General features: G+C 48.7%; 1 protein-coding gene across 1 annotated transcript in view; it reads right to left on the reverse strand.

The window, feature by feature from the left end:
* Positions 1 to 27,545, reverse strand: part of ADAM19 (ADAM metallopeptidase domain 19) — an 81,705-nt gene that overhangs the window by 14,452 nt on the left and 39,708 nt on the right. The window contains exons 5-12 of the mRNA XM_081093512.1: positions 26,295 to 26,371; positions 16,691 to 16,883; positions 16,028 to 16,093; positions 11,362 to 11,433; positions 7,223 to 7,389; positions 5,532 to 5,616; positions 4,622 to 4,761; positions 939 to 1,116 (exon numbers count right to left, since the gene is read on the reverse strand). Coding sequence (XP_080949638.1) covers positions 939 to 1,116; positions 4,622 to 4,761; positions 5,532 to 5,616; positions 7,223 to 7,389; positions 11,362 to 11,433; positions 16,028 to 16,093; positions 16,691 to 16,883; positions 26,295 to 26,371 — 978 coding nt within the window. The remainder of the gene's footprint in view (positions 1 to 938; positions 1,117 to 4,621; positions 4,762 to 5,531; positions 5,617 to 7,222; positions 7,390 to 11,361; positions 11,434 to 16,027; positions 16,094 to 16,690; positions 16,884 to 26,294; positions 26,372 to 27,545) is intronic.

The raw sequence follows: 27,545 nt of genomic DNA on the forward strand, positions 1-27,545 counted from the left end.
ATATAATAAAAGGCTAATATGCAAACTGTCCCTTCAACCGGGAATTTGATGGGGAGTTTGACCAGGGGGTGGGGCCAGCTGGCCAACCTCCAGTGTCCCCTCCCCCTGGCCGCCCGGCCCAATCGGACCTGATTGGGGCAGGCCGGCCGGACCCCAACTGTGCACAAATTTGTGCACCGGGTCTCCAGTTTATTATAATATTTACATGCTGACAGTGAAAAAAAAATCAAGCCATAGAGAAGGTTATAAAATCAAATACTTTTCCCGCATAAACAGACTCGAAATCTCACTACCATAGCTGTTTCTCATGTTTTCTCCCCCAAATTGTTTTCATTTGTTAATGTACACATTTCCATCTTTCAAAAAATAGAGATGAAACTACCCAGTTCTGCTTTTTGCAGAACCACTTGCGTCCGCCAAAGTGACACAGCTATGCTGTATGCCTGCCACTCATTTTGAAGATCAAAACAGCTTGCTCCTTCTTCCTCCTGGCGGCCCTTTCAGACCTGACTGAGCTTTCTACTTCCCCTTTCCGCCATCTCGTCTCCAGGCTACGCAGCACAGCTTATTACTTTCAGCATTCTCCAAAGGCCCAAGGTCAAGTTCAGATATCCGGCTGGGTGGCCCCCAGAATAAATTCGGTGCAGCTGGAAGGCCAAGAAGGGCATCTGTCACTGCACTGGTGTGGACTGTGGCTTGTGGTGAGATCAGACACTCACAGGAAGAACTCCACCCAAACTTGGACACGAACAGGGCCAGGCTCAAACTGGGAGTCTGCAGAGGTGGTCCACAGTGAAGGCTGACCCTCCACGTCTTATTTGTGATGTCGCAGGAAATGTGCATGAGTAAGACATTTTTCAATTGCATCCTCTTTGACCTTGAGATTTGAAATGAACGCAAACTCTTTCTCTCCTGCCTGTGCCGCCATGACACCTTACCTCTTCCTCCCCACAGTCACACTCTTCCCCTTCTTCCAGGTACCCATTTCCACATCTCCGGCCTCCGTACAGCATCTTGATGTCTGGCATGTTCGAGAGACACATCCCACCACCTGACTGCAGATACCTTTCCAGCTCCCTCCTGTTGCATCCATTGAACACTTTGGGAAAAGGATGCCTAGAAGAGAATGAGCTGGAGTCAGTTGGGAGTCTGCGCATCAAGCAGCCAGGACAGCTGTCAATCCTTCTGCCCATCGGGCTGATGGACTCAGACCCCCGCTAGTCCCATGCACAGACCTTTTGCCCTTTTAGAACGTCAGCGATATATTAACTTACAATTCTAAGAATGAAGAAATACTAACCACCCATCATATTTCCCCCTCCTTCTGCCCAGAGGAAGTCTCTGAGAATCAGAGGCAGCAATTTCTGCCCTTTGCATGAAGCGGTTGCAATAAAGAAAGGGATGCGAGTGTTACAACAGGTCTCCAGAGCCAGAGAGCTGAATAAAATACCAGCCAACCCAAACGTTTTCTGAAGCTGATATCAGATAGAGATTTTCTTGGGACTGAGGACCGGGCCAAAAAAAGGCCAAGACCATGGGTTTAATTTTTGGTTGGGCCAGCGATCTGCTCTCTGTACTAAGGATTCAGGCAGTGCTCCAAATTCAACCAGCCAACTCGCAAAGGCACATTCTTTATCACAAGGGTATGAAAGGGCCTGGGGCCCACTGCTGGGAAAAAGAATGAAAAGTCATGCACTCCCTGGTAGCAGGTCAGTACTACCATTTGGGTCTATAAAAGAAGTCATCCTGATCCCAAGTCTCTAAGCCAACTACAGGTTAGACGCTAGAGGGTCTTCCTCAGTTATCAGATATGCCACACGGAACTTGTTACTAACTGTTAAACTACTGAAATTGATAACTAGGTTAAAAACAAACTGGAGCAGTAACTAACTCAGCTGCTTGTCTATGAATATGCTCTTTAGATTGGGGAAGAAAGAGGTGGACTTAACCAGGAGCTCATGGGATATGAGTATGGCCCATGGCCTTGCATCCTGCATGGCAACACCCTCCTCTGCATGTCACAGCAGAGAAGGGATGGGAAAGGCATCGGCCCCGGGGGCTCCAATGTGCTCCTGGAGACACTGACACCATTTCTTTAAGAAGCATAAGCAGGTCCTAATGGTTTGGGGTGGGAGAACACAGGCTTCCACCAGGAGGCCTTCCAAAGGGAGAACCCAATGCTCTCTGCTGAGTGAGTCCAGACACTATCGGCCTCTGAATAAACTCCAGAATTCTCTTTAAAGGCTCTGGGTTTAAAACCGTCACAGCTACAGGGAGATGGGGCTGCCTTGCCCTTGTTCCGGTAAACGCAGCCTGTAAATCCCCTGTGGACTCGCTGTGGGGTGTACAGGTGCTCCTCTTTCTTGCCCTTGTTCTGGAGCCTACATCAGCCCTGTCAATCAAGCCTGGGAGGTGAGAGCACGCATCAAACCCCCTTGGGGTGGAGGGACTAAGAATTGGGACTGTTAGCAAAATGGATCCTTATCAAAAATTTCTGAAAAGAAGGAGAACCAAGATGGCGGCATAGGTTAATGCCGGAGTTTGCTGCTTTGAACAACTACTTCAAAAGTGAAACTAAAAGACAGAACGGACATCACCCAAAACCACTGGAACGCTGGCTGAATGGAAGTCCTACAACTAGGAGGAAAGAGAAACGCATACGGACACTCAGAGGAGGCGCAGTGCTGAAGTCAAATTCTGAGGTGCGGAGTGCGCGCGCGGAGCGGGCTGGCGGCGGAGGGCGCGGTTGGCGTTTTCAATCGGGAGGGAGTCGCAGACTCTGAGCTCCAGATCCGGGCGAGTCTTTAGGGACCCAGACTCAAACGGGAGAAGCGGGACTGCCTGGCTTCTGTCAGAGCGAGTGCAGCTTTCTCTCCGAGCTTTGCAGCGGGTGCTGGGACTCAGAGAGGCAGAGCCCCTGGGGACAGGACTGAGAGCCGCCATCACTGCTCTCTCCGGCCCACCCTGTTGATCCTGTGCGACCCGCCCCGCCCAAGCCCTGCACAGAGGCATTTGCCGGATAGCCTCAGGCAAAGGCTAGATTAGCACCTCCCTAGAGGACAGAAGTTATCTCACTGCTGACACAGCTGATTCTCATAGCCACTTGGCCTGGAGGTCAAACCCTCCCTGGAATTAGCTACAAGATTTAACTATAAGACTGCGCACAAAGACCACTAGGGGGTGCACCAAGGAAGCATAACAAAATGCGGAGACAAAGAAACAGGACAAAATTGTCAATGGAAGATCTAGAGTTCAGAACCACACTTTTAAGGTCTCTCAAGAACTGTTTAGAAGCCGCCGATAAACTTAATGAGATCTACAAGAAAACTAATGAGACCCTCGATGTTATATTGGGGAATCAACTAGAAATTAAGCATACACTGACTGAAATAAAGAATATTATACAGACTCCCGACAGCAGAACAGAGGAGCGCAAGAATCAAGTCAATGATTTGAAATGCGAGGAAGCAAAAAACACCCAACCGGAAAAGCAAAATGAAAAAAGAATCCAAAAATGCGAGGATAGTGTAAGGAGCCTCTGGGACAGCTTCAGGCGTACCAACATCAGAATTATAGGGGTGCCAGAAGATGAGAGAGAGCAAGATATTAAAAACCTATTTGAAGAAATAATGATAGAAAACTTCCCTCACCTGGTGAAAGAAATGGACTTACAGGTCCAAGAAGCGCGGAGAACCCCAAACAAAAGGAATCCAAAGAGGACCACACCAAGACACATCATAATTAAAATGCCAAGAGCAAAAGATAAAGAGAGAATCTTAAAAACAGCAAGAGAAAGAAACTCAGTTACCTACAAGGGAATACCCATACGACTGTCAGCTGATTTCTCAACAGAAACTTTGCAGGCCAGAAGGGAGTGGCAAGAAATATTCAAAGTGATGAATACCAAGAACCTACAACCAAGATTACTTTATCCAGCAAAGCTATCATTCAGAATTGAAGGTCAGATAAAGAGCTTCACAGATAAGGAAAAGCTAAAGGAGTTCATCACCACCAAATCAGGATTATATGAAATGCTGAAAGGTATCCTTTAAGAAGAGGAAGAAAAAGGTAAAGATACAAATTATGAACAACAAATATGCATCTATCAACAAGTGAATCTAAGAATCAAGTGAATAAATAATCCGATGAACAGAATGAACTGGTGATTATAATAGAATGAGGGACATAGAAAGGGAATGGACTGACTATTCTTGGGGGGGAAAGGGGTGTCGGAGATGCGGGAAGAGACTGGACAAAAATCGTGCACCTATGGATGAGGACAGTGGGTGGGGAGTGATTGCGGATGGTGGGGCGGGAACTGGGAGGAGGGGAGTTATGGGGGGAAAAAAGAGGAACAAATGTAATAATCTGAACAATAAAGATTTAATTTAAAAAAAAAAAAAATTTCTGAAAAGAAAAGGACACAGGTCGTCGGGTGAATTTTGCAGCCGAAGACCTAGGACAGCACACCTGCTAGACACCGGTGCTCCCTGATTGCATTTGCTTTCTTTGTCCTCTTCCCACTTCTTTGCTGTCAAAATCACATTTCTCTCCAAGGTCTAACAGGGGCTCCCTTGCTCTGCCCTCTGCCCTGCCCTCCCCTCCCCTTCCTATGACTCACCCGGTGGCGGCTGCCATGATGCACCCACCGTCAGCCGCGCTGGCGTGGCAGCAACCTTTCAGATCATGGGTCATGCCAAAGTTGTGGCCCATCTCATGGGCCATGGTGGCAGCCACGCCAATGGAATTCTCGGAGTGGTCCTGCTCAGGGAGAGAGTGCAGGTCAGGAAGACAGCCCCCGGCCCCAACCCTGCCTTTCCTGTGGCCAAGCCTGGCAGCTTGATTAAAAACCTGTGCTTTTAACTACGTGCTGCACTGCCAATCCTAAGGGCTGGATAAAGGATGAGCAGACAGATGCTAGCAGGCTCCTTGATATCCACTTCACAGGTCAGAAATGAACAAAGTCATTTAATAAGTAGTCACCAAGTGAGAGAGAATTTCTGAAGAAGGTAGGAAGTTCCTAATCATGACTTTGAGACAGGCTCTTGTTTCATAATGATGTACATAAAACCTAGAACTAAAAAAACCTCCATCTGTTGTCTTACTACTCCCCTGGTTTGGAACATATGAAAGACCTAGCGATGTATTAATATGACTGCTTCCGGGTTTTCCTGGGCTTGACAATTGGGGATAAACTACAACCCATGAAAATCCACCCCTGGTATCTCCATCTCTGATCACTGACTGACTTCCTTTTAAACAACTGCTCGAGGCTTTTCTTTTTTCTGCAATACTGAATATAAAATTGTGGGTTTTGGGGGGTTTTTTGTTTGTTTGTTTTTATTTTTATTTTTTTCTTGATTTCAGAGAGGAAGGGAGAGGGAGAGACAGAAATACCAATGATGAGAGAATCACTCATCAGCTGCCCCCCGCGTGCCCCCAACCTATTGTTTCTGACGAGATGACCTCCTGTCCTGTGAGGCCATCTTCTGCCTTCTGCCACCCGATACGATGTATCAGCTGAGACTCACCATGTTCACGCCTCCAGACTGGTACACGGAGCACATGACGTTGAGGGGGGCCAGGCCGATGGTGACGCCCTGGAAACGCACGCCTCTGCAGAATGGAAGGAGAGGGTGACTAGGGAAGGGATTGAGTGGGCTGTTTCGACGTGCCCATGCAGGTGGCCGTCATGGTGTCCCCTGGCCCCTCTGACACACCCAGATCATTCCCAAGGGGCGAGGCCCTGGTATTCCAGGCCAGCTGGACAGAGTCCAGGCAGCCAGGACTCTCATTTCCTCTCACCTACCCTCCCACTGCTCTGAAAAAACAGAAAGAGAGAGTGAAAGGTCCCTTTGTCCCACATATGCCCACAGCCCCGATCCCTGGAAGGAAATGGGCAGGGCTTGCACAGTTGCATCCCGTCCCTGCTGCACAGGAAAAGGTCACAGGGAGGGGTGAGGTGAGGGAAGAATGGCACAGGGGCTGATGCTGAAGTGAATCATGCCCACTTCCTCCAGCTGCAGGGTCGCATGCCACATCCTGGCTCTGGGGTATGTGCCTGGGGGTAGGTGGGGGGAATGTGGGGTAGCAGCTGCCACAGGGTTGATGCTTCATTCCCTCACCGCCCGGGGCCAAGGAAACAGATGTGTCCCATCGGAAGCCTTGCAAAGTGCAGCAGGGTGCCAGAATGACCCGTTTCTGCCTCTGTTTCACAACTGTGATCCTAATCTGCCAACAGCCAAACTCCATTCCCCCAGTTTAATCCATCCCTCCCCCAGGGCAGGGGCCAAGGAGTAACTAAAACCCAGTGGTTTCATGCATGCCACAAAACGTAATTTGTTTAAATAAGCTTTTTGTGGAAAACTTCTAAATGACTTCTAATAACTTCTAAATAACTCGTGGCTTAAAAAGAAAACAAACTGAAGTGACAATTAGCAAGGACACTGGAGCGTTATATTTTAAAACCAATGGGACATACGAGGCCTTTTAAATGAGCAAACAAAGGTTTAAATGATTGTTGATTCAGAAAGGTATTTAAGCATCAGGAAGGCAGTGACTTACTATGTATGGGACTTCTGTTTAACTGTCTCAGAATACCTTTGGAAGTCAACCCTAATAAACACCAGACAATCACCCCCGGGGACTGTCACATGCCAACATGATCCCCATCCGTGGCTTCTCGTTTTCCCCCTGGGATGGAAGAAATTCCAACACAATCCTCACCCCACCCCCTTCCAGGTCTTCCTCCGACTGAGCACACAGTTCCTGTACCATCTGCCACTTGGACCACCTTGGGCACTCAGCCCTCAGCCCCTCAGAACGAAGTGAAGGACAACCCAGGGAGCCCTCGCCCTCCTCCAGGGCCCGGGCCTGCTTCAAAGCCCCAAGATGAAGATGAGCCCCTTACAAAGTCTGTTTCAAAACTGCCCGTGACCACGAGTCAGTCACTTCCCCAAACACTCCCAGTTGTTTCAGACGCTCAACTGAATATGGGTCGGTCTAATTTTCTCATCTGGATTGTAAGTACTTCTTGGGATTGGTCTGCCTCTTTTTAAATCTTTTCCACCGTGTGCTAGGTACAGAGCACATGTCTGAGAAATCCCCGATTCCGTGCGACCGACACTCAGCACCAGGAAACGAAGGGGCAGCCAGCACAGCGCTGCGGGCAGGGGCTCTGCGGCCAAGGCAAAGGCAAGGCATATGGGGACAGGCTACTTACGTGATTAACTGTGCATTGTCGTGCTTCTTCCGAAAGACCAGCTTGCGCCTCCAACGAAGAAATGACCAGAGGGTGGTGTAGGGGTTCGTCGAAATTTCACACTGATCCCCATGAGTCCATACTTCCAAGCCCACGAGAGCAATCCGGATGTTGTAGGGTCGGTAAAACTGTCGGGTGAAAGAGAAAATCTACAGCATCACCTTCATCTGCCAGTGCTAGGGAGGAGCTGAAACATCTCAGGTGGCTAAACAGCATGCCACTGGATGGACGCACCCAATTGTATATGGACATTTCATGGTCAGATGTCTCCACTCGTTTAGGAAGTACATGTGTATATAAGTAGGTAGACATGCTTACTCTCAGAAGTGTCCTTCCCCATCACTGGAGCTGTCCAGCTTTTGTCAAGGATACCGTAAACAGGCTACAAGCATTAGGCTGCAAAGGCCCCAGATAACTGTCAGGGTTCCATCCAACCCAAAGATTTAGAAATTCTGTACATGAGACCTGACTCTTGGGACCTTAAGGCTACAGCTCTATCTAACCTTTATAATATACTGTCTCTTTTATGTCGTATACATATAACAGGATGAGAGCTTTCTTTAAAGCTGACTATTGGAAGGTGTGGGTATAAGCAATTCTTTGACTGGCATACCCTAGAGCAGGGGTGGGCAAACTTTTTGACTCGAGGGCCACATGGGTTCTTAAACTGGACTGGAGGGCCGGAACAAAAGCATGGATGGAGTGTTTGTGTGAACTAATATAAATTCAAAGTAAACATCATTACATAAAAGGGTACGGTCTTTTTTTGTTGTTGTTTTATTCATTTCAAACGGGCCAGATCCGGCCTGCGGGCTGTAGTTTGCCCACGGCTGCCCTAGAGGCTACTGAGGCAGTGACTTACCAAAAAGAAAAAAAAAATTGCATGTAAATCTAGGTCATGTGAGCAAGGAGATACCATTTAATCTAAAATTGGATGACTTGCCTGACTGGTGTGGCTCAGTGGTTGAGCACTGACCTATGAACCACCAGGTCAGGGTTCGATTCCTGGTCAGGGTACATGCCCAGGTTGCAGGCTTGATCCCCAGTGTGGGGCATGCAGGAGACAGCCAATCAATAATTCTCTCTCATCATTGATGTTTCTCCTCCCTCCCTCTCCCTCACTCCTTCTCTCCCTCTCTCTCTCTCTGAAATCAATAAAAATGTATTTTAAAAAATAAAAACACTGGATGACTTTGGGCAAGTACTGCCCTGGCTAAACGCAGCAACTGGGGCACTTTCTACGCACTATGTACTGAGGCTTGAAGTTAAATACCTTCCTTGTCCAAACTCTCAGCAGAAAAATGGTGGAGCCAGGATTCGAGCCAAAATGATCAGATCTCAGAGCCTGTGCATGGCCCCACGCTGCTTGAGTGTGGGCGGTTCGACACCCACACCATCCACTTGCCTCCAAGACGCTCTGCTGTAAAAGATGGGCTCCAGATTCAGCAAAACATCCGTTGATCTCAACGGAAATTTTGATTTTCCTGTTTTGTGCCAGGCCAATCATTACAGCAAATAAAAGGTTTGGATTCCAATTTGAACTTGCTTTATTCAGGGAGCTTTTTAAGGACTTAAACTTGGCTTTTTTTTTTTTTTTTTATGGCTAAAGAAAAGCATTTTGGATTGGGTTCATGATTCAGCAAATTACTGCAGTTCACTCCAGGTTTAGTTCAACAACAGTTCAGTTCAAGCAGCTGGGTCAGCAGCCTCAGAGAAGTGGGCTAGCCTTCCAGCCGGGAATGCCGGGTGTCAGCTACTGAGGACGGAACCGAGACTGCTCCACGGAAGGGACCAGCTCGCCAGGCCGGGCTCCGAGGGCGGGCTGAGCTCTGCTCAGGGCTCTCCTCTCCTCTCCTCTTTCATCAGCACCCTCGGTCCTATCACCCAGACCAGCCGGACAGTTCACAAAGGGGAGACCCAGCCAAGCCTGCCACCTGCCGAGTCTGCAGAACAATAGATGTCACATGGGTGATAACAGAGCCGGCCTTCTGTATACCCCGCAGGGAATCAGGCTTTTCTTGTTTTCCCAGATGTTGAGGGTGTGGGTTGGAGGGCCATTTAGATGTTATTGTTGAGTGAGTGGAGAGCTAGAGAGAGCTTGGGCTGCGCTCCTGGAGCCCTTCCTCCCAGGAAATGCTGGTGTTGGACTTTCACCAGTTACTGACCACGGGCCTTCTGGAATTTCCAGAGCCATTTTTGGCATAGACTTTCCCACCTGATGGCATCAGAATGCTACCAGATCTGCTTGTAAATGTCTAGAAAATATTTTAGTTCTCTCCTTTATACTCTAGTGTTTAGGAAAAAATGGTTTCTCCTTTGGACCTGAGACGCATGACTCCCTAGCCGGCCCAGAGTGAAAGCTGCAGGAGTCCTGTGAGTGGCCTGAAATTGTACAATGTTGTTAGAGTCTCACAGAGACCCGTGACCCCAAACATATTAAAACCTACATTTTAAAACGGCTGCTAGCCTATGAAGAGGCTAGATTGCCTGTTCTACTACATTTTGCACTATAACAAATGTAAAAAAAATATTTTCAAGACCATGTCCCAGACCAGCCTGTTCTAATAAACGTCAAAGAATTTGGGCATTCCCTAAGAGCATGTTTGAAAGGCCTGCCCTAGGAAAGTTAGCCATGGTCTAGCCTGGTCTTTCTGAGACAGGACATCACTTTAGAACCTTTCACAGGTAGAGGCTATACAGATTGTTCCCGAAACAAGCCACTCCTCAACTTTTAAGATTCTGTCCTGTTCCCTTGCTGACCTAGCTCAATTCTCTCCTCAGGCAGAGAACTCCTGAGTTCCGTGCCTGGAAGGAACCTTAAAGCCTTAAAGAACCTTAAAGCATTCTGAAACCGAGCTCCTCCATGTCCTCGGCTCCCTGGGAGCCGCTGCAGGGATGGAGAGAAGGGGTGAGAGGGCAGAGCTCTAGTCCTCACCCTGCTTCAGCCCGGAGCAGCCTGTTTCATCTGACTTTTATATTGGACGGTTTTGAACTGATCTCAGCCTATTCATAACCAGCGTTATAGAGCGGGACTACCCTTGTGATTCTTACTGTGATTGCAAGACTCCCTTCAGCAATAACCATCAGGAAACAGAGCAGATACAGGTGTATTACTCACAAGACCTGGAAATCACACAGCACACCTGGGGCCACACAGCGAGGTGGGGCGTGGGGGTGGGGGAGGTGAGGAGGGAAGAGTGAGAAAGGGCGTGGGTTCAGCTTTTATTGGGGTGAAGGGTGAGGATCCAGGTTTTTGAGGTCACTCTTTCTTGGTGAATTTAAAACATCGAATGGGAATTTAAAGCACAGGAAAATAAAAATAAAAACCACACTAGTACCCAAATGGTCTCTTACTAAAATCAACCACGATCTCTAAACCAGAAGAGCCTCAGTGGAGGGAGGGGGCCTGGATCTTCCCCTTCCTCTAGCGGCCGAGAGAGACCACTTTGAAGTGGATGCCTCTTGGTAATGAAGGTCTGGGCACTCAAAGCTTAAGCAGGCACTTGCGTTACAAACACAAAATAAGCAAACAATGCCAGGGCTTATAATACATGGACAGTGGTGTAAGATTTCATTTTAAAAAAGTATGTCACCTGTCTGGCTGATGTGGCTCAGTGGTTGAGTGTCAACCTATGAACCAGGATGTCAAGGGTCCATTCTCGGTCAGGGCACATGCCCAGGTTGCAGGCTCGATCCCCAGGTAGGGAATGTACAGGAGACAGCCAATCAATGATTCTCTCTCATCACTGATGTTTCTCTCTCTCCCTCTCTGAAATCAATAAAAAGTATATATATTTAAACAACCACAAAAAAGGAAGCCACCAGAAAAAAAAAAATTCTCCAAAACCCTTGATTTAGGCCAACCCCTCTATTTTATCAATTCCAAACAAAACAAAACTTCAAGCCAAAAAAGATAAGTCACTTGGCTCCGGTCACATAGTTGAGCTTCGAGTTCACCTGCGCCGCTGAGGCACTGCTGTTCCCTCTCAGAGGCTGGCTGGGCCGGCCCGTCCGTTACACACGAGGCAGCTCAGGGGCCATGTGCTCGCCTGTCCTCTGAGTGCTGGCACCGTTCCCACAAAGTACACACCTGGTCTCACCTTATCAACATAATTGGCGATCTCGATGAGCTTGTTTTTGGTGGCGTCCAGATCTCGTCCATTCTTGGTAAACTAAATGGGACAAGCAGAACTAGGTAAGACGCCAGGGCCTCTCGCATAACCCCTCCCATGCCCAGTACTTGTCTCTGAACTAGTTTTTACTTGCTTCCATCTTCTATGAGCAGTCATTTTTACACAGCTGTCCCCCCCGGCCGCCCCCCTCTTACCCCCCACCCCCCCCAACACACACAGTGTCAGCTGAGGGAGAGCAGAGCTGGATCACATCCATCCTGGTAGCCCCACCCACCAATGCCCAGCACGGAGTAGGCGCGCCATGGTTGTACAGTGAATTGAATTCTCTTTCTCCAGCCCTTGAAGTCAACCTTGTTCTCCTATCCTCCAAAGGAGAAGGCCTCCCACAAACTCACTGGGCCTTAGAAGAGGGACCGATCTGACCCCTGCCTTGGGCATCATCCAACCTAAAGCCACCAACCCAGGGGTTTCAACAGGGCTCCCTTCATGTGATCGATCAGCAGTGGTCAAACTGTTGCTGACGGCCTGCTCTACACAAGGCACTGGACTCGGCATAGGTGTGAGATCCTGGTCCTAGCCTAGGGGAGCTCCAGTTACAACCGAGAGAGGGCCAGAAATAATAGCAGTGGCAGGTTCTGTATTGAAGGGGCATATAACTGAAATGGACTGAGAAAACATGGACAGAAATCATGGCCACAGGAGGCCACAGGAGTGCTACAAAGCGAGTGCTGGTATCGAGGATCATAAGACCCGGGCTTTGTCTGGCACGCCACTCAGATGGACTGGCAGTGCCTTCTACGGTGAGAAGAATCCTGAGACTGCATGGGGCTCGGCAGGAAAGAGTGCGGTGCCCGACTGGAAATGTCCGCCATGGGTACCAGGAAGAAGGCATTTCGTGATGCAGCCTCACATTTATCCTTCCTGCTTCAAAAGGATCGGCCTCTTTCAGCTGCAATGAAGGAAAGCTTCGCCGTGTAAAGATAAAATCTGCCACAAGTGACCTAAATTTGCAAGCGATGGGCATGTCCTGTCCGTTATCATTGTTACACAGAATGTGGGTACCTAGCTCATTTACCTTGGGTACACAACTATATATGCTACTTCAATTCCAAACCTCCACGCCCTTCCTCCACCTCCTTCAGCAAGAATAGCCAAACAAGAAATAAAGGACATCCAGGTAAAACTCTCAAGGATACTGGTTGTGATGGTGTGTCTCTGCCAAGACACAGGGGAGAAAACCGCCCTTTCCTATTCTTCCACTGCACTGACTTTCCTGGGCTTCCTGGGAGCTGTCACTCACCTGAACTGTCAATCACCTCACTTTCACTAGTGTTTTCTAAGAGTTCAAGTCAGTATCAGGCATTGTGACTTAGCCTTTACGAGGTGTTAATCCTGAAGCTTCTCATTATAAAGTCATCCCATTTCTAAATTGGTCTCTGCACAGAAAGTATGGCAGGATTTAGTGAATATTTACTATAAAATCAGTCCTATTTTATTGCCTTTCTAATATATTGCTCCTACCTTCAAGCAACTGTCTGATAACACCACCACCATTTAACGAATGTACCGCGTCATCCAGGAGAGTCTCAAGCAGGAGCCAGCAAACTTTTTCTTAAATGGGCAGACTGTAACTATTTCCGGCTTTGCATCCATATTGTCTCTGCTGCATCGATTCAACTCTGCCATTCTAGCTCAGCCATGGACAATACTCGCAGCAGTAGGCATGGAAGTGTTCTGGTAAAACTTTGCTTACAAAAACGTGTGGGCTGGATTTGACCATGGGTTGTAGCTTGCAGACCCCTGATCTATAGAAAGGACTGTCTTAACCTTATACTTTCTAGGTGATAAGAAAGTAAAACACAGTGTGTCACCTGGCCTTTCCCAACGGCCTCACATTCCGCTGCATCATGCAAATACTTGGCATTCTCGCTCTTCCAGCTGTCCTGCCCCTTCTGCCACACCCCATCTTGCTCTTCCCTCTCCTGGATTTCCCATTTTGCCCGAGGACATAAGCTGAGACCCACCCAGGTGCTCCCACCCAGACCCAGGGAGCGAGCAGCTGCTTAGTCAGTTTTACTGCTGACAATACTCGCTCTCTATCCCTCTCCCTCTCCCTCCCTCTCCTCTCTCTCCCTCCCTCTCAGCAGCAACAGCAGCACTATCCCTGTTTCTGCTCCCTGTGCAGCCCAGAGGAGGAGCTTGGCCTGTCTAAGCACCAGGTTGTAAATCACAGATAAGGCCGCCCTCCTCCTCCCTGCCTTCCCATCCTTTCAGATTAATTGTCAGGAATACATTTCTGCCAGCAGAGGCCGAGGCCAAGAGGCCGCTGGGAGAGGGAGTGGGGGAGAGGTGGCGAGGGGGAGGGACTTGTGAGCCTGAGAACCAGCCCGGCCTATTGTATCCCCCACTCCACCCCTCCCCTTGACTCATTCAAAGCCCAGGACCCTGAGAAATAAGCAAGTTCCCGTCCCCAGGCAGCGCTCCCCAGGCAGCACAAGCCTGCCTGTCTGTCAGGAACGCCTGCCCAGCCCCTCTGAAAAAGGATGGTGGCCCAGGCGACACCTTAGTCCTGAAGGCACCCTGAGCAGCCAGTTTTCCTTGTGGGCGTTTTCTGCGACCCTGGAGGTCAAGAGACTAAAGATGCCCAATCTCTTCCCTGCCCCGGCTTCTCCAACTTACAGAGACTCACATCCAGTGGGTTTTAAAACCCTGCCCAGGATTCCACTGGGGAGAGTGCAGGGCTGCAAGGGAGGGTCCCCCACCTTTATAATAGAGTGGCTGTGTTTCTATATGCTTAACTCCTGGGTCCCAGGAGCTTTCCTCTGAACAAAGGATTCTGTGGCTGAAAAAAACTGGTTCATGACACTGTAGTGGATGATTTCAGATGCAAAGTTAAAATGAAAACATGTCCTGGAGTCAGAAGAGCTCAGCTCTTCCAGCAACCCTCCCGCTAGGGGCCAGTGAGGGTTGCCGCCTCCCATGACCCTGGGACCTTGGCCTTTGCATCAGCTTTAGATCCTGACCCCACCGTTCCCCATCCCACACACACACACCAGTCTTCGGAAAGGAAAACAAAAGGGGGAGAAGAGGCTGCTAAAAACCAATACCAACAGCAATTAAAAAGCAAAACTCTTCTCAAAGCAGAACACGATGTTCCCCGGGCCTGGAGTGCCCTTCACCTCCACCTCTCTGCGCAGTTAACATCCTGTCCTTTAGGACAGCTCAAGGCCACCTCCTCCTGCCACTGACCCACGAAGGCAGGTCGTCCGGCCTGGAATCTAGTGTCCTTCCCACTACCCTGCACTGCCTCTAGGACCTGAGCTCTGGGACTGTGGACCAGGTAGAGCGGCCTTGGAAGGAAGCCCTCTGGGGAGCTGGTAACTAAACCACTTGGACGGGGTATGAGACAGACTGGAGCTTGGATAAGCCTCGGCCTCAGGGAGCCCCAGGCGAGCATGCAGCGAGCGTAGAGCCCAGTGAGTGCTCAGCTGCTCATGTTTTCCATGCCCAGAAGATGTGCTTAGCTATGAGGTCAAGTCGCTACATAAAGTGAGAACTGGAGGTAAAATATGGCTAATTTGGGCAAATAGGAGCACTGGGGCTTGAACCCATTCTTAGGGTGTCAACTTCAATCTCACCACCTTGGAGAAGCTTTGCCAGTTTCCAAAGCCACCGTGTTGGAACCCTCATTGTCTGCATTTCTAATCCTCTGCAACGGAACATCCTGGCAGTTACCACACCTGGAACCAGTATGCAGTTCCCTGTGGGTGTTGTCAGCTCTGTGACTCCAGGGGCAGGTCTGTCTATATCTCTTGGGGCCAAGTTCTGTGAGTGCTATGATTGGCACATAAGAGAGAATCGAGACATCACGGATGAATAAATGAAATGAAAGAGAGAGATGAGTGTTCATCAAATCTTAAAGGTCAAGGCCTGAGAGAACCTGTCTAGTTTGAGGAATATGGAAGTAAAGGCCAAACAGCTAGTCCTTTGCGTCAGTAGTTCTCCAACTTGCCTATGTATTGGAATTACCCAGAGGGCTTGTTAAAACCTAGATTGCTGGACCCCAGCCCCACAGCTCAGGATTCAGTAGTTCTAAGGTACAGCCCAGGAATTGGCATTTTTCACAAGTTCCGGTGCTATCGATACCACTGGTCCAGGGACTACATTTTGGGAACCACAGCTTCGGGTTTTCATTTAGTGCCAACCTGATTATAAAAATGGACCCATACACGGGCAAGAAAATTGTATTAAGTCTGATGACTCAGAATACACCTATTATCTGTGCCAAAAAAAAAAATTGTTTTTTCAATTTCTATAGAGAATTCAAGAATAAGCACCAAAACCTAGAAGTCCTCAGACCCAGTCTAAGAAATGGTAATCCCACTAATGCAATTGCACTGTTGTTGTTGTTTTTTTATCTGATGAATGTATCAGGCTAGAAGAGACTTTCCTTGTTTTTCTCCTCCAACCATGTTTAAAACAGCCAAAAGAGCCCTTGGTCAGAGTTAAGGTCAAAATCCTATGACGAACGGGAGAAAGACGAGTGCTTCAGCATTCCCCCAAAGCAGTTGGAAGCGTGGGATGGAAGCTATTAAAAGAACAGTTCTGCTGAAAGCCACTGCCTCCCCCTTACCTCCGCAGAATCAGCCACGATGTACAGCTCCACGTACTTCATGTAGTTCAAGTCTTCCCTTTTTATCTGGGAAGGAGAGACAAGCACATCAGAGCCTGTAGAAATGGTGACGTGGCCTCATTTCAAAACAGTGGTGCTAGTTTAATTTTGTAAGTGGGCACGTGGGCCAGCTCCAGCCTTGGTCACCACCCCCCTCAGTGCCCCCTCCGCCTGCCATGTTGGGTACCGCCGGTAGTTGCTCTGGGACACTGGGTCCTGTCCTCTAGTCCAGGAAGGTCAGAGGCCAACACACTGTGTGTGGGACATGCTGACATCAAGTTCCCCCAAACCATTTAAACCACACACCTCTATAAGTAAACAAACACTTTGGGCATCAGGTTAAGAGGCTATTCAAAAACGGGAAGTATAGGTTTTTCCCCCTCACATTGTGAAGTTTCTGAAATTAGCATCTCAGAGTATTTTAGATGTAGCAGTGTTTTCCCCTAAGCATTATTCTATCAAATACAAGGGTAACCCACACTTAACGATGACTCAGAATGAAAGAAAAAGCTATTTACTCCTTTTAGCCATCTCCCTTGACTTCAGAATTACCCCTGGATCCAAAGTAAGGGCCCTCAGAGGGGACAAGCCTATCCCGAGGTGACTCCCGCACCGAGAACTCACCCGGTGAGGTCGTTTCTTGATCTGGTTTGTAAACTGAAAGCCCCAGTCCCTGCTGGTGTTTCCAGAGTGCTCGAACCCACAGTTCCCGGGAGGCAGCTTGAGATGTTCAGATCTGTAAATAAGGTGGTGGCCCCCACTCTCGGGGAGGGGCTCGATGATGTAGCTGAGGTTACTGTTCACCACAATCAGTCCTCTGTCAATAGGATAAATAGAATCTCTGGTTAAAGACTAAGGCCCTGGAAAAGTCCCTTGCTCAGGACTCAGTTTCCCCACATGCAAAATGGCACAGTTGGTTGTGATCACTGGTTCTTTTTGTTTGTTAATCCTCACCTGAGGATATTTTTTCCATTGATTTTTAGAGAAAGTGAAAGGGAGGGAGGGAGGTGGAGAGAGAGAGAGAGAGAAAGAGAGAGAGAGAGAGAGAGAGAGAGAGAGAGAGAGAGAGAGAGAGAAACATAGATGTGAGAGAGACACATTGATTGGTTGCCTCCCACAGTGCCCTGCTGATCAAACCTGCAACTCAGGTACATGCCCTTGACTGGGAATAGAACCTGCGACTCTTCAGTGCATGGGCCAACGCTCTAGCGACTATGCACAAGGGCCAGGGCTAACCACTGGTTCTTAACCTTATTATGGAGTCATGCACCCTTTGGCGAAAAGCTGAGGCAAGCTCAGACTTCCTCTCCAGAGAAATGTGCATGTGTGTAAATGTGGTATACATTTTCAGGTACTAAAGCTTATCACAGAGAAGCTCAAAGGTTCTAAAAAGGCTGGATCAGGCACGGTTAATAGTTACAAATGTGGTAGGACCAGGATTCCAAAAAGCTTCCCAAACCCAAATATGGCATATGGTAAGTCATAGGTCAAAACTTTATGGACTCAGTAGAAGATGGTATGCTGACCAGAGGAAGAACACTGGCCTGGAGGTGAGACCCACGTCCTGGTCTTAGCTCCAACATGAAATTGCCAAATGCTCTTCCACAGACTCTCTTAAATAATTCTGAGCCTCAGTTTCCCAGGTGCAAGTGCAAATGGTAATTTACTAACTCGTGGGGACTCTTGGGATGATTAAATGGGATGACAAGTATCTTTGTCCTTGGAAACCAGAGTTGGAGGCATCACCAATGGCATTCCTTCTAGCCCCAACTTGCCCATGTCAGCAAGGCAGCTCTTTGGTAAAGTGACATCCACAACCAAGAATGTGTGTCTACTCTTTCTCTTGATTATAGACACTAGCTTTGAATGCAGAATAAAGATATATTTGTTCATTATATTTACTCACTGAGCCCTTACTCTGTACTAGATGTAATCTAGACATGATCCCTGTCTTCGAGTAATTTGCAGCCCACTGGAGGACAGACATTCATTCCACAAATATTTCCCGAGCCCCTGCTATGGGCCAGGCATCCTGCTAGTTGCTGAAGATGGCACAGCGAACAAAACAAACAAAGTGCCTGCCCTCGCGGAGCCTGGGGTCTGGACATGGGAGTGAATCACTACGGTACATAACAGAGACAGCAAGGTTTCATCACCCAACACTGGTGGATCGGACGCAGCTGCCTGAAGGGCTGCATCAGTGAGGTGAGAAGAGTGCTACGACTTATTATGGATCACTATTGCAAATAATCAGTGGAAGGGTGAGTAGCCCTGGCCAGTGTGGCTGGAGCATCGTCCCATACACCAAAAGGTCACAGGTTCGATTCCAGGTCAAGGCACATACCCAGGTTTTAGGTTCCATCCCCAGGCAGGGTATGTACGGGAGGCAACCAGCTGATGTTTCTCTCTCCCCCTCCCCCTCCCTTGTCTCTCTAAAATCAATAAAAACATATCATTGGGTGAGGATTAAAAGAACTTAAAATAATCAATGGAAGAATGAGTAGAAGCCCATTTGCCACCCTTGATGCAGTGACATGACTACAAGGGAATGCACCCAGGACTCCGGGGGAGGAAGAAACCCAGCACTGAGCCCAGGGGCCCCGACAGCATTTCCTGTACTCCAAAACCTCAGGCTCTCATCCATCCAGAAAACGCACAAGTTCAATGATCTCCACATCAGTCTTTACCACTCCAAGTTCAAAGGACCTCTCTCTTCAGCTGTGTTGGCTTCCAGCCCCACCCGAGCGCCTCAGGACCCCACCCAGGTTCTGCCCTTTCGGGACAGCCTGTGATGCTCTCAGGAGAGACACGCCAGACTGATCAGCAGCAGCCCTTCCTGGAACCATCCCTGCCTGACCTCATTCCGGGTCCGGAGCCTGGCGGCTTCCAGGCGGCCTCGCCCAGGCTGACACAGCAGTCCCAGAGCTATCTGCAGCTGCCTGCTGGTGGGACACCCAAGGTGCTCCCTGGACGGCTAGGGGTGGGAATGGGGCAAAGAGCAAGGGTCACGTCCGCTCCCAACCCCAGACAGGAAAGGGCACAGGGCAGAGCTGCTACGGGCATCCTGTTCCCAAACTATCTCTCATCTCGGCTGACCAAGGCCCTTCCCGTCACCTCAGTTTCCCCCGATGGCTATGAACTTTGCAATACAGAGGGCTGGACCACAGACCAGCTAATGCCAGTGTGCAGGTCAGGTTGGGCTGTGGAGATAACACCCAGTGAATGGAAAGTTCCAGGTAGGGATTGGGGCAAGTTCCAGAGGAGCTGACGGGGCATCACTTGGATAGGCCTCTGGGCCAAGTGGACAGAGATGATGCCAAAGTCTAGTGCAGGGTGAACATTAATCATCACGGTGATTATAAATGAGTGAGCCTTTGCTAAGGCCCAGGCACTGTGCTGAGTATTTTACTCACCGCACCAGCTTCCATGATCCTTACAAACATTATCCCCAGTGTGCAAATGAGAGAACTAAGACTCAGCGAGGTTAAATAACCAACCCAAACTCACACAGGTAGCAAGGACCTAAGCAGTCTGGCTCCAGCTCCCACGACCTTAACCATGGCACTGTAGAGTGGGTCAGAAAGGTATCCCCAGATTACAGATGGCTACAAATGTCGGGCACCAGGACCCCCAGCCGGCCCATCTGAAGACACCATCTTTCTTATTTCATTCCCACATCAACGCTATGAGGTGCCATCATGGGTCCCATTTTATAGACGAGGAAACTGAGCCCCAGAGAGATTAAGTAACAAGCTCTTATGAGATTGGGGCCAAAGATTCAAGGTCTGGTAGATTCTGGACACCATGCCCTTAACCTCTACGCTGTCTCCAGCAGTGAGCTCCAACCCTATGGGTCAGAGTTTGCTAGGATCAGAGCTCGCAGAGTTCTATACTAGAACATTCTACAGAGTGCATTATAAACACAAATGTAGGAATGTTGGATTCTACAAGCCTGGGTATTGGAACGTAACAAGTCCCACAGTAATCCCTTGCACAGCCACACTCGGGACTGCAGCCTGGAGCCCGGGCTGTGCAGCAGGGGTGCAGCTCTCACAAAGCTCCTAGCAATTCTGTTTCAGGGAGAGGGCAGATGACAATCTGAGAAACACAGGCTCAGAAGGACACTGGAAGTCCTCCCAACAATAGGACTCTGTGGCCCTCCCTTCCCCCCGTTGTAGCCCCTGGTGACTCACCCCATGTCACAGTTGCAATCCTCCCAGACTGCCTGGGGTCGGGGGAGAGGCTGGCACAAGTCCCAGCACCTCACAGCCAACCCCAGCTTTGACAGCAGGGGATTTCTAAGAATCTAGTTCCTGGAGTCCTCCCCCATCACCACCCTCAGATCCTGCTGACTGCCCTCCTGTGAACACTCACCAATTGTTTATCCTTCCAGCAGCCTCGGTTGATCTAATTTGCTAAATATAAGCATGGCAGAGTTTCACCAGGGGCATGGGAGGGGGCCCGGCGGCTGGGACCTCACAAGCTATTCTCCATTCTGCTCCCCATCCTATCCCTCGTTGCTAAGCGCTTGATACAAAGGAAATTGCACAGAGGAACCCTGGCAGGGCAGGGCAGGGCAGGGCAGGCTGACAGCAGCCGATTGGGGTTTGACCCCTGAGTGACTGCAGGAATGGTCCACTGGCATCCTTCAAGGAACTAAGCAAGACTGCTTCCAGGGAACTTGTCCATTCAGAGCTAAACCCAAGGGGACACACCCTGCCTCCCTACATCCCCAGCGGCCTTAGGAGGTAATCTCCCTATTACCCCTTCCTTTCTCCCCCTTAACCCCAATTTGCATCCAAGTGAGAAGGAGTTAGGAGGAGCTTCAAAGGTGGCATAGAAGGGAGGAAAGGAGGCAGACAGGTGATGTGCTCACCCCGGGGTGGCACATGTGAAGAGCATGGCCTGGGGTGAGGCACATCTGGATTCGAACTCTGGCTCTGCTATCTCCTAGCTGTGTGGTAAGTCATTCAACAACGCTGCCCATCTCCCAAGGTTGCTATGATAATTGACGGAATAGGCAATGTTTACTAACAATCAACGTAACATTAAAAAGAATAGCATATATTACACAGGGAGGGCACAGAGCATTTTATTTGGTAGCCATTTGACGCATGTGTATGGAGAACCTACAATTGTCAGGAACTATTCCAGGCACTGGGGATGCAGCAGGATGGGGAAAAAGGTCCTCGCTCTCAAGGAGGTTGCACCCATCACCCAGTGATGTCACTATTGTTCCCATTTTACAGGTGAGAAAATTTGAGGCCGGAGAACTGAAGCAAACTGTCAGGTTTTGAACCAGGAATTGTCTGATTCCAGTCTACACATGTCACAATTTCATGGTACTCCCTATGAGGACTTACTCTGCGCCTGACTCAGAGGTAGCACCATCCATTCTGCATAAGGAGGGCCAGGTATTCAAAGGAGAACGGGCTTTGCCGCTCCTCGGCAGAGGCAGGCCGGTATGGACTGGTTGTCTGCTTATGAGCCACCTCCTTCTGTGCCAGGTGCCACCTCCCTGAGATTCTGCCCACTCTCTCTGCAGAGCAGAACTTCCCACGCTGAAGGAAGTGGTCTGGTCTACCCTCCGTTATCAGGTGAGAGGAACCAAAGCCCAGAGCAAAAGGAACTTGCCCGAGTCGTAAGTTACTGTTGGGGCAGGGGGCAGATCCCAGGTTTCCTGATCAGGCTCATTGCCTGTGGCGGGGCCCAGACACCATCCCCAATCCCCTCCCAGGACTCAGCGGCCTCCTGGGCACCATCAATAGAACAGAGTAAGGACCACAGGGAGGCACCAGCCCCACCAAGACAAAGCTAAGGAGAAAATGAAATAGGGAGAGGAAAGCTCAGAGATCACATGGCAGGAGGTGTGGAGCCAGATCAGAAACTCAAGTGCCTTCCAGGCTGTCATGCACCCTTCCCATGCATACGCTTCTGTTCATCCTCAGCCTCACACGGAACCGGAGTCCAACCACAGTGAGTGTGGGGCCTAGAGTTTTGAGGACGGGTCTGCTATAAGAGTAATGCATCAAATAGATCACTCCAGATGACCTAGTGTGTGTTTCTGACAGACTTTAGTACATCAGAAACTATACCAGAAATTAGTACATAAGAAACTATGCAGCCATTAAAAGAATTAGATAGATCTATGTATGCCTAACACATAATGTTAAATTGAAACAAAATTAAATTATGGAAAGAGACTTGACTTGGGGTGGTGAACACAATGCAATATACAGATAATTATTATAGAATTGTACACCTGAAATCTATATAATTTTATTAACTAATGTCACCCCCATGAATTCAATTTTAAAAAAGAAAAAGAAATCAAATCAGTTTAAGGAAATTGTTTGACTATAGAGTAGAACTCATGAGGACAAGATGTGGATAGATAAGTATGGAACATTTGAGGTCATCTATTAATTCTACAGAACTTGCTATGTAAACTTTGTTATTTCTACTTATTTTAAATATAATTTTTTGTTAAATGGAAAAAATTACAGAATGGTAAGTATGGGGTAATCTCATTTGGATTAAAAAATAATATATATGTATAACATACATACGATATACACACAATTATATATTTCAATTATTTACACACCCAACAGTGATTACAGGTGGGGAATGGGATTGGTTGAAAGGGTGGACAGAAGATAGAACTTTCACTTTTTTCATTTTACACTTCTGCATTATTTGAATGTTTGACACACTAATTAATTATGTAATGACAATTCTTAATAAGCAGTTTCTTTAAAAATAACTTGACCCATCAAATTTTAAAAAATATTTTTACTGGAATCAATATCTCTCCTCCTGACAGACAGTGAGCTAGGGACACACACACTCACATACACGCAGTGCCTCCCACATCCCACAGGTTCAATCAAGAACATTTCCACCCCATGCTGCCTGAGCTTCTTCACAAGTAACCATCGCTCCTTACATTTCTACTCTGTGTTGGTTTGCCAAGCATCCTGTGGACATTTAGGGGATGAGCTCTTCATTGGAGACAGACTTGATGGGTATGGACACCCGACATTCGTAACAAAATGCTGTAGCATTTTGGGGGTGTAGTTTATAAGTATCCATAGCTTCCACTCAGTTCTCAAAGGGGTCAGTGGCCCAAATAAGATGACAAAAGCACTTCGTTACATGTCTATGTTCTTTTTTTTGCAAGGAATATTTCCAACAGGAAACACAGGACACTGATAACCACGCCCACCTCTTAGAAGGGAAGATTCTGTAAAGTCGGGGTAAGAGACCTACCTTTCATGGTACACTCTTGTACTATCTGAATTTTTTTTTTTTACTATGGTCATATATTACTTCTTCAATTGAAGTAGCTCAAAGAACTGGTTGGAGGGAAGAGGGGGGGCCTAGCAACCATCTAGAAACTCCGCTGAATTCCTCTGTATCTGAAGAATCCACTTGGTATAAGTCCTACCTGCTTTCTCCAATCACAGAAGCATGTTTCCAGGAGAAGCTCAATTGCTAAAAGATTTTCCATTGCGACATCGCTTTATGAGCCAGGGTTGGGGTGGGGGACTTGAGTGTTACACGGGTCTGAAGGCTGCAGCTGCCGCAGCTGCTCCTTCCCGAGTCCGAATGGAGCCATCTGGCACGAGTCTCCAGCTCTTAAATCAGTCGAGTCCACAGTCACCCTTGGTTGCTTAAGGTGTGCAGAGAGACGGCTGGGAAAGGAAGGCGGGTGGACCCCACCAGAGGGAAGCATGCAAAACAGAAACACATGGGCGGCTCACCCGGTTTCCCCCTGTCGGCTTGGCTGCGGGAATGATTTACAAGAGGCCAAGCCAACTTCCCACCACTCCAGACCAAGGGGACAGAGGAAGAGGCGGAGAGATGCAAGTCACACCTGCATGCTCCCTTTCCTGCTTCTTGGGAAAAACGGTTGTTTACTTGCGGACTGCAGGTGGCCTTGGCTGGGCCTGTAAACACCACCGGGAGGCCGGTTGGCTCAACCAAGACACTTGAGTAGGGGGACTGGAGGCCACTGTTATGGCCCAGCCAAAGCTTGTTTCCTGCCTAATTCCCTCTGGCTGACTCACCACGAAGCCCTACAGAGCAGACATGGTCCAATTTATAAACAAACGCGTGGGATCTGCAGCCTTGCATTTGCATGTGGGCCTAGGTAAATCTGAGCAGTTTCACCGTCATAAAGTGGTGTAAGACGACAATAATTGCATATGCCTGTACAGTGAACACAGCACATCTCATTCTCTACCGTGCCAGTCACTGATGCCCATTTTACAGAAGAGAAAACTGAGAAAAGTACTTTTCAATGCCTGTCTTTCCGCCATCTGTGTAGGGCATGGGCAGAGAGCAAGCACTCACTATTAATATGCTGAATAAAAGAAACAATTATTGAATGAATCAGTTGACAGAGAAGAAGGGTACACAGTGGAAAAACCTACTGGATCGTAAGAGGCAGTCATGTGCATATCTTCCCAATTCTGCCTGCAGTATCGTCATGCTGTCTATTTTAAGTTGCTCATGGTGGGAATAGCTTTACCAGCATATTGGCAGATGATACACATCAGGGCTTTTTCTTTTTCTTTTTTTTCCCCCATAGAGATAGTGTATCAACACATTAGGTATAAATATCACATTAAAACCCAGGAAATTAGCCTGACTGGTGTAGCTCAGTGGTTGTGCATTAATCTGTGAACCAGGAGATCACTGTTCGATTCCTGGTCAATCCCTAGTAGGGGGTGTACATGAGGCAGCCAATCAATGATTCTCTCTAATCACTGATATTTCTCTCTTCCCTCTCCCTTTCTCTCTGAAATCAATAAAAAAAATATATATTAAAACAAAAAAACAGGCAATTAAATTTTCAGATCATCTCTTTTCCAAAAGAAAGGGAATGTGGGAAGAGTCTAAACAAGTGGTATTTACTACTTCAATATACATGTACAGGTCCTACTATATGCAAAGCACTCAGGTAGGCTGGAGAAACAGATATTGGAGATAGAATTTATACTGTCAAGGAGCCTACATTCTCAGGGACAAACTGTACTGGGCACACTGGGGGATCTTGGTAAAATGCAGATTATAACCCAGTAGGTCTGGGTGGAACCAGAGACACTGCATACTGAACCCGCTCCCAGGTGACACTGGCCCTCTGCAAGCCATACCCAGGAAGCAAGGATCGAGGAGGTGACTGGGTGCTCCTATGTGACAGCCAGTTGTACACATTAGGTATCTCTTAACCCATCTAATGAGGATGATACTAGGAATATAGTCCCTTTATCCACATTTTACAAATGAGACAGACCATCAAGACCCAAGGTCACCCAGCAGGTAAAGGGCCACTGGCTCACACCCAGGTAGCCTGACCCAGAGAACGAAGAGTCACTCTCTCTCCCACATGCCTCCGAGGCGGAACTTTTCAGTTAACTTTCTGTCTTGAACATTACCCTGCTTCTCCTTTCTCTTCCCGTCCTTTCTTTTCACTACTGCCTATTTCATATTTTTGCCACCTATAAGTACTCTACCAGAGAAGAGCAAAGCGGAAGTGGGAATAAATGCTCCAACTCAGTTTCAAGTGTGTGGACCCCATCATTTATATTCTACATTCTGATGCTTTGACATCTGCTCCCAGGGTTAGCCAATTCTTTGAGACAGTAAACTCGCCAGTGAGCATGCATTTCAAATGTGGCTTTCATCCTCTGGGCCAGTATCCCCCTGCCCTGTTCACCCCAGGCCAGGTTCCAGACAACTAGGGACAGCCCCTGAGCCCCAGATCCCACGGGAATTATTGAAACTAATCCCAAGCCTTGCCTGTTTCTTCCTGCAGAAGCCGCAATAAAGACTCTTGCCACATCTCCCTTTCTCCCGCTGCCTCCTGACTGACCCCCATGCTTTCGGTATGCCCTCCACCCCCCGCCCCATACATGCATACACGCACGCACGCATGCACTCATGCATGCACAGCAAGCCCCTCTTGGGATCTGGAGTACGGCCAACTGTCTCTTCAGGGGCAGTCGACCCTCTCCTGCTCCGATGCTTCATCATACCTGAGTATCACTGAAACCCAAGAGCCTCAAGTTCATTCCCAAGCTCGGCCCTTCTCACAACTGGCTTGCATGCACACCCAATGGACAGCTTCTCAAGGCCCCTGCCCAAGGCCGGCCCTGCTGTCCTGAGAATCCCACTCCTGGGAGAGAGCCAGGTGTCCCCCGGCACTGTCAGGGCCTCTTACCTCATTCCTCGGCAGGTGCTGAGCGTGACACTGGACTCCTCCGCCTTCCTCACCGTCCCGTGGTAAAAGCAGTGATCCTAGCCAGGAGAAAGGGAGGCCAGGCCCAGCCATGTTAACGTCCCGTGAAGGTCACGGAGGATCGTATTTGTAGCCTAACCTGACAACCTGCGGACAGCTTCCCAAGCCTCCATTTTACTTGATCCTCATCATAGTCCTGGGAGGTGGGATGGGGCAGATGTCATCGTCCCCAGTGAACAGACGAAGAAGCTGAGGCTCAGAGGAGCACGGAGGTTTGACGCAGGTCCCTCTGCTAGTGCGGGACCAGGAGTTCAGAGCCAGTGCAGAGTTCTTTCCATGATACTGGCCTCAGGAACACTGGCTTCTGAAGAGCCTGCCTCCCCACTAGAGGCACCTGTGACCCCCTGTAGCAGGGGTGGGGAACGTCCAGCCCTCAGGCCGTATCAGGTCCGTGAAATCATTTGGTCCAGGCCTGCCAAGTCATTAGGGGTGAGTTAATGAAATGTTTGACCAAATATAGCAGGCTAATTTTTAAGTTGGTAATTTTGTATGGCCCACAAATGATGTTATAAAGGTCCAAATGGCCCTTGGCAGAAAAACGGTTCCCCACCCCTGCTCTATAGGGTTGAAGAGTGTCCGCCCCCAAATTCATGTCTACCCAGAACCTCAGAATGTGGTCATATTTGGATGAGGAACTTTGCAGATGTAATTAAGTTAAGATGAAGTGATACTAGACTGGTGTGCTTTTAAGAAGAGGCAGGGATTAGAGTGATGCAGCTACAGGCCAAGGAGCACCAAGGATGGCCAGGGGCCAGCAGAAGCTAGAAAGAGGCCAGGAAGGATTCTCCCCTAGACTACAGAGGGAGCGTGGCCCAGCCGACACCTAGATTTTGGACTTCTAGCCTCCAGAACTATGAGGGAATCCATTTCTGTTGTTTTAACCTCCAAGTTCATGGTGCTTTGTTACAGCAGCCCTAGGAAACGGAGAGACCCAGCTCTTCTGTACCTCCCCGAATCCCTGCGTGCCTGAACTTGGCACCTACACCCGTGGACGCCAGAGGCCCGATGCTGCTCTCTAGTCAGTGTGTCTCAGGGCCATGTGGCCTCCCAACCCAGCTGGATTCCTCCGTGACTATAAACATCTGCGGGGCACTGCTGTGTGCCAGGCCCCGGGTGAGGCCCCAGAGACACAACAATGAACAAACAGCGCTCCAGCTTCAGTGGGACTCACGG

The sequence above is a fragment of the Myotis nattereri genome (genome assembly GCF_964212035.1).
Source record: "Myotis nattereri genome assembly, chromosome: 5".
NCBI lineage: Eukaryota > Metazoa > Chordata > Mammalia > Chiroptera > Vespertilionidae > Myotis > Myotis nattereri.